Genomic DNA, 7,275 nt, shown 5'->3' on the forward strand with positions numbered 1-7,275 from the left:
ACAGACTTGGGCAAGTTCCTTGGAAAAGATGGGAGGTTGGGAGTTAGGCGTCGACGTCGTTCGTGAGAGCCAAATGCGACTTCCGTAACAGGTGAGGTTGCTGTCGTCAGGTTCTGTGATGATGGGGCCGAAATCAGTGGCACGATCAGCGATCACGAAGGGGGAAGAAACGGGGATCGCAATGGTAGGTGCCAGTGCAATCCCAACGATCTTCTCGCCGGAGATTTCGATCGGCAAAGGGGCCGTCAGCATCATACCATTGAATGTGTCTCGGCGGCAGCACAGCAGTCAACTAAGATCTGACAGAATGATGAACACTGCAGGGTACAGAACCTCAAGAATGATCAATAGCATGCAAAACATTAGCTGATGCCATGAGTTTCGACATAGAAATCCATTCACGGTCAGCTGTAACGGAACAGCTCAGGAGAAGAGAAACGACTTGTAGCCAAACCCCAAAAGCCTGATTACCCTCAATATACAAATCATATTCACAAGCTACAATCTAGCTAAACAACTGGATCAAGCTACCCTTCGCTAACGAGAATGAGCCAATGGTTTTGGATTCGGGCCAACGGTCTCCTTCGTGCCTCCCAAGCTTTTCCGGCGAGGCTTGCGGCTGCTCTTGCTTGCACTCACAGCAGCAGGAGTCTGTTTGGTTCCAGTCTTGGGTTCCTGACGCTTCTCTGCTTCACTGGAGTCCTGAAGCTCTTCTAGAATAGTGACCACAGCATCCATAGACGGCCTCATTTTAGCTTCGTAGGACAGGCATTCAAGAGCAAGGGTGGCAATTGTTTGCGCACCATTGAGAGAGTATTGACCTTCCAGCCTGGCATCAAGGACCCGGAATATCTTGCGCTTATGTGTGAGGTAAGGTCGAGCCCATTCGACGAGATTGTGCTCCCCTTGGGGCCGGTTTTTGTCGATGGCGCGGCGGCCTGACAACATCTCCAGAAGCACTACTCCAAAGCTATAGATGTCACTCTTTGCAGTTAGGTGACCTGAAAGTGTAGCATTGTTCAAAGATCAGGATCCATATCAGATACTGAATGAGATGTTGATTCAAGGTTATCAAAATAAGATGGTGCTCTTGGCCTACAAGACAGCATTGCAATATTTTTGCACTGAAGAGCAAAGTGCAGTGAGATGAATTCAGAAAAAGGCATCTAACATGATTTCAGCAAACTGTTCCTGACATACAAGAAAGCCACAAAAATAAGCACCAACATTAATGAGCTTATGTTATGTTCTCACTCCGCTGCTGCACTGCAAATAAGCGAAGACAGCCAAAACTTCACATAATTTGTCCATTTATAGCACATGCTAGCTGATTTGTTTTTGTCATTCTAAATCAGGAAAGCCAAATCTACAGAAATTTGATGGAATGGAACTACCAAGACCTGCACTTCAAAGGTTACCTGTTGAAAGATATTCGGGAGCTGCATAACCATATGTCCCCATTACTCTTGTGGACACATGGCTCTTCTCACCAACAGGACCATCCTTTGCCAATCCGAAATCAGAAAGTTTTGCAGAATAGTCCTACACATTCATATGATGCATCTTCAGTAGAGCATACAAAAGTTGAAGTGAAGTATACAGCAAAGAAGATTTACTATCACTTACTGTGTCAAGGAGAATATTGGAAGTCTTAAAATCTCGATAAATGACTTTTGCCTCTGCACTGTGAAGGTAAGCTAGTCCCTTGGCAGCTCCAAGTGCAACCTTCATTCTAAGGTTCCATGAAAGAGGTTGAAAGTACGAGCCTCCTACAACAAGGATTCGTACAGCAATTTACAAATCAGAAGACATACTATCAGTACAGCATTATAAATTTATAATATGAACAAAAAATATGAGAACAGTAACACTAGATCCAGAGTAATCTTACTCCTAAAGAGATGATTTTCCAAGCTCCCACGGGGCATGAACTCATACACTAGCAGTCGGTGTTCATCCTCTAAACAGTACCCAATTAGCTTGACAAGGTTGGGATGACAGAACTGACCTAGGTAATTAACTTCCGCCTATGAACGGAATATTAATCCATGTTAGTAATCAAACCCAGCACAGAAAGGCAGGGTACAAGAGGAAACTTCAAACAAATCTGAATCGATCATGAATTCACAGGACAGTAGCATAAAGTTGAGCAGCATTATACTCACCAACCACTCTCGGTGTCCTTGCAAACCCTCCTGATTGAGTCTTTTCACAGCAACAGCAATTCCAGTGCCAGGCCTGCAGGGTGCCAATGTATTTTCATCGACCCATCCTTTATAGACCGATCCAAACCCTCCTTCACCTAGCACACTATCAGGACGGAAGTTCCTTGTGGCTGCTTTGAGATTATTGACGCTGAAGATCTTAACATTCGCAGATTGCAGGATCTCGCATTCAGTCTTTGCATTTGGAGGCATGGAAGCCGAAGATGCTCGACTACTGCAGCCGCTAAGCCTACTCCCATCCTTGCCACCACTCTTTGAGAACATACCTGCAGATCATGTATTTGATAAATATTCTACAAAAGATATAAGAAAGACCAAATTGAAGGCTCATATTCCCACAAAAGTGTGCACTGATATATCCCAGGCATGATCATCACTATCCAGAACGAACAGCCACTTAAAATGGAAACTAGGCACCATATAAGGAATTGGACATTGCAATCATTGCTTGGTTATCTCTAAAGATTGATACAAGAACCTAGAGTTACACTATATCAAATAGCAGTTAACATTTTTGGCAAAAATTGCAGCACTAATAATAGATTAATTAGTGTCCAAGAATCTGCTCCAGAAACCATTTTGCCTACAGGAGCATAAAACATTGATGGCTCTTACTAAGGTACTCCCAAATAATCATCAACTTTAGCCTGCCCATTTGATGAATACAGTTATTATATTTTTTATTTTGGGAAATGGAATAAATAGGGAAACAGATTAGATCTAACTTCCTAACTTGACGTCCGACCAATATCGATAGACCTAACTTCCCTAATGTGGCATCCATGTTTTTTTTATTGCATGTATGTAACAGATATAATAGCTCTGCTGGCAATGCTCTATATGGCCTTCCTGGCCATGGTCATCACCAGCAAAAACTGCCGGCACTTTGGACTCGGGGCAACAGCACGTAACCTATGGTGAGTTCAATAGCTGTTAGTGAGATATTGGGCCTTGCCCTTTTCAGCGTCACTGCTCTCCTCATGTGCATGAAACATCATGCATGCCGGATCTACAATGGCACTGCCCGACAATAACGGACAAAAGCTGCACATCCGGATTGGCTCTCTCCCATACAGTGCAATAACGGGATATTTCCACCCCTTTAATAAATTTGTCTGTTTCGTTCCGGTTGTAACTCATGTACGCTACATTTGTAGATCCTGCCAATAGAATCATCATTGCATGATTACAATCCGCTTTCAAGAGCCATTCCTTCAGCACTCTCAACAAACTCTCAACAAGTTGACCAGTTTCTAAATTATGGCAACATCTAATTGTACTTTTAAGTCCAATATTAAAGTCAACTGAGGTAAAGCAAAAGGACAAAGATATAAGAGGTGGAGAAGATCATGCATACATGCAAGCGGCCATGCAAAACCATGGACGTGCTCAGAGAATGACAATATTTTAAAGGCGACAAGGTGACCAAGGCGAGCTGGGTACGCCTGGACGCCTAGGCGGCACCTAGGCGACAAGGCGTGGCTGTTTCCCAAGGCGAGCTTGGTTTGCCTGGACGCCTTTATAACTATGGAGAATGAACTAACAGCATGCATTATTTGGGCACTGGTAGTGGGGATAGCTGAGCCTTTTAGCCTTTATTAATTGTTTTATTTCTCCTAAAATTCAATGGCTTAGACTTATTTGACCTCTTCACCTCCTAGGAGGTAATCAGGGCACCGTAACAGTGCCCAATTTTGACTGCATGGTTAAGCGCTGTGGCCAACTTTAGCTGTATCACTGTATGGGAATGGTGATATACTGATATCGTCCAGACTAGAATCAAAGTGATGACTGGGAGTGTCCAAAATGAGCAGGGAGGGAGGAAACACATGTGGTTTTCCTACATAAAGTGGTTACATACATGCATAAATAACATTACCAATTATCTAAAAATTAATAAGCCTATCAGCTAACCTAAGAAGATATTAGACCAGCTAGCAACAGCAATAAATGAGGCTTTATTTGATAAGATGATATCTACAAAACAAGTTCCTGCTATAGAGAAGAGAACCATAGTTTACAATCAACAAACTTTCTAACAGTGCATACATCAAGATCTTTATATACTCAAGTTACTTATGCCTCGCAATTGAATTTGATCAGTACATCATGGACATTTAAACTCATGAACAGTACATACTGTAACACAATAAACATACACGCCGTGAAAGATAATAAAAGCCGCCATTGATACAACTTCACTAACTGTTCAAAATATGGAATCAACAGTTTACAAGAGCTGACTATCTGATTGAACTGGTTGATGCTACTGGCTTTGTTATGTCACTTGCCAAAATGAACCAGGGTAGAACTTGGGCGTTTTTCCTAATCTCATATCAATGATGTAAATTAAGAAGATAAATAAAAATATAGTAGCAATAGATAAACAACTAGAACACCCATAAAATACTCTTTTCCTTGGTCCATGAGAATTATTCTGCGAAGTGGAAAATGTGAATAGCAATAGTCAATGGCATACACATGTCAACAGTGGCCAAGCATACTAAGTACTCTACCACAGTATTAGTCTCACTCGGCCATGTATTACCTCGGTCAACAACATAATCCAGGGTGATTGCAATTAGACATGTAGGTAGTCAACACAAAGTACTGTTTATAATAAGATACTACTAGAACCATTTGCGATAAAGTCAACCTCATGTCGCTTACTAATGTCCATCTCAGGAGGACAAGTGCTACCAAGCAGATAACGAAAGAACCACTACACATGAGGCTCCGGTGGGGCATCATGTAATGAATGGAGCATCTATGTATGTCCCCGATCCATTACCATACGAAATAAGGTAATACCTATCATCTAATAAAGTTTAAGCCCCTTTTGCACAAGTGCAGAACCACCTGCAAAGGACAAAACCTCGATTCAAGCTTGCTTTAGAAAAACCACTTGAAGTGATCGCGATGACTTACTTTAGAGCCTTAAACACATCGAAGTTGGCAAGACAGCTGAAACGTTGAGATCATCCAACAGAACAAGACCAGACCACTGGAACAACCCAAAAGCCTAATTAAACTAGGGGAAAAAACACTGTAGTATACCATTACATACATATTCTGATGACCATTCCCTCCACTGCAAAGAAACCTACATCATTAAATCTCCCCAAAACTATACCACTATCATGCAAGTAAGTTAATGATATTGCAGTAAGTTTCCGGTGCAACGAATCAGGTCTCGCATCCCATAACCTCCAGCCTGATCGGAGTGCACAACTAGCAAGCCCGGATCATCCAAATTCCCCTCGGACCATCCCCCATAAATTAACAGCAGCAAACAAAAGCGAGGAGGACGAACCTGAGGCGCCAGGTTGAGGGCTCCCATCCTTGATCCGCGCACCCCAGCAGTTCCCCATTCCCGAGCTCCCCGCGCCACGCCGCCGAACCGAAGAGCAACAGCAAGGGCGCGGGGCCCAATCAACCAATCGGATCAAAGGAGCCGAGCGCCACCCTGCTCGTCACGCCTCAATCCCGCAGCGAGCCGCGTCGATGGCACCAACCGGAGGCGCCCCCGCCACCCCCACGGGGCTAGGGTTTCGGGGAGGGAGCGCGCGAGCAGCGAGGCGGTGTGCGGATAGGTTCAGAGGGATGGAGTGGACTGGAGGGAGGGGGGTGGCGTGGTGGAGTGCCGAGTGCGTGAGGCTTTGAGAAGGGAGGAGGGAGGGTGGGGAGTGAGCCGAAGCCGGGCGAGAGGAGTTAATGGCGGGCAAGGGAAGCGTGTGACACCGGGGCAAGGCCGCAAGGCACCGCGGGTTCCGCTTCCGGTGCTGCCCTCCTGGGAAAAAGCCTGGGAGGTTGGTGAGCGCGGCCGTAGAGGTACGGTGCCCGGCGAGACGCTGGCGCGTGGGCCCCCGTTGGGCCCGTTGATTTTACCGTTCGCCGTTTTCACCTTTGGGTAACTGACGAGTGTTTTCACTCCCGAGACTGGCGAGCTCAAAAAAGCCGGACTGGTATGTTCGGGCCTCGGCCTAGGAAGTTGTTTTTTAGTGCCTCTCATCTTCATACAGATGTAGGCCCACTCCACATACACTATATATACCATTTGTGTACAAACAGTTCTATAAATATACAGATCTAACACCGCGTCCTTTTTGAGATCACCAGAATCTTCTGTTCCGTAGGCGACGGACGCATCGCATTCTCTTTGTGGCTCCACGCGCGAGAGGCAGATACTTGAAATTATTTAGGAAACCACCGTTTCCGATGGAAAAACCCCGTCCGAGCCGGCGCTCGAACGCGAGGTGGTGGGCGCTGCAGCCAGCCGCTCCACCAACCGAGCTACCCCTCGTTCCCGCCCAGGAAGTTGTTGACGTAAGTAAGCTCCGACCTGGGTTGATTGTTGGGCTTCATTTCACTTGTTAAACCTGGCTCCTTGATATATGGCCCATGAGTGGAACATCAAACTGTCAACCACACCACTGGGGCAACGTTGTTTGTAGACTTGTAGAACCTGTAAGCAAAACTAATTTCGTATTTCGTATGATTTACCTAAAGGATTTAGTAGCTTGAGGAGTTGTTTTCAGATATCATTACTGAGTATATCTTTGGGTGGGGCATTAGGATTGTGGGTGATAAGATACAATTGTGGGGAGTAAAATTAGGAAAAGTGGTACAACTTTTAGGCACACCAAAGTGAACAACTTAGATACTCTATACTCCCCCGTCCCAAAAAAGAATACAACCCTCGTATCCCGAGGAGTTAAATAAATTCAAGCTTGACCAATTTTATATGAAAATTAATAATATTGCATCTCCAAATATATTGAGTATGAGAATATGTTAAATGATCAACGTAATACTATTTATTTTATAACATAAGTATTAATACTATTGAAACTGTTTTACTTCTTGGAAAGTGAGAATTGTATTTTTTTTTGGACGGGAGAAGTATAATAATCTAGTGATACAAGGAGAATGCAAAGCGATAGCCATAAAGGTAAATAGATTGACAAACTCTCTGATTGTGTTCTCTTTTTTTTTTGCAAGGTCTTTATATATGTTCCTAATTAAATTGTTTGAGTGCATCCAACAACGC

General features: G+C 44.2%; 1 protein-coding gene across 1 annotated transcript; it reads right to left on the reverse strand.

Annotated features, from left to right (window-relative positions):
- Nucleotides 1–325: 325 nt before the first annotated feature.
- On the reverse strand, nt 326–5,987 carry LOC120690663 (receptor-like cytoplasmic kinase 176). Its single transcript, XM_039973402.1, has 6 exons — nt 5,539–5,987; nt 2,166–2,491; nt 1,892–2,027; nt 1,627–1,769; nt 1,419–1,542; nt 326–1,001 (listed from the first exon to the last, which is right to left on the reverse strand). Exons 1-6 carry the CDS (start codon nt 5,594–5,596, stop codon nt 538–540), a joined length of 1,251 nt encoding a protein of 416 aa, XP_039829336.1. The 5' UTR covers nt 5,597–5,987; the 3' UTR covers nt 326–537.
- Between the last annotated feature and the right edge of the window lie 1,288 nt (nt 5,988–7,275).

Source organism: Panicum virgatum, chromosome 9N (assembly GCF_016808335.1).
Source record: "Panicum virgatum strain AP13 chromosome 9N, P.virgatum_v5, whole genome shotgun sequence".
NCBI lineage: Eukaryota > Viridiplantae > Streptophyta > Magnoliopsida > Poales > Poaceae > Panicum > Panicum virgatum.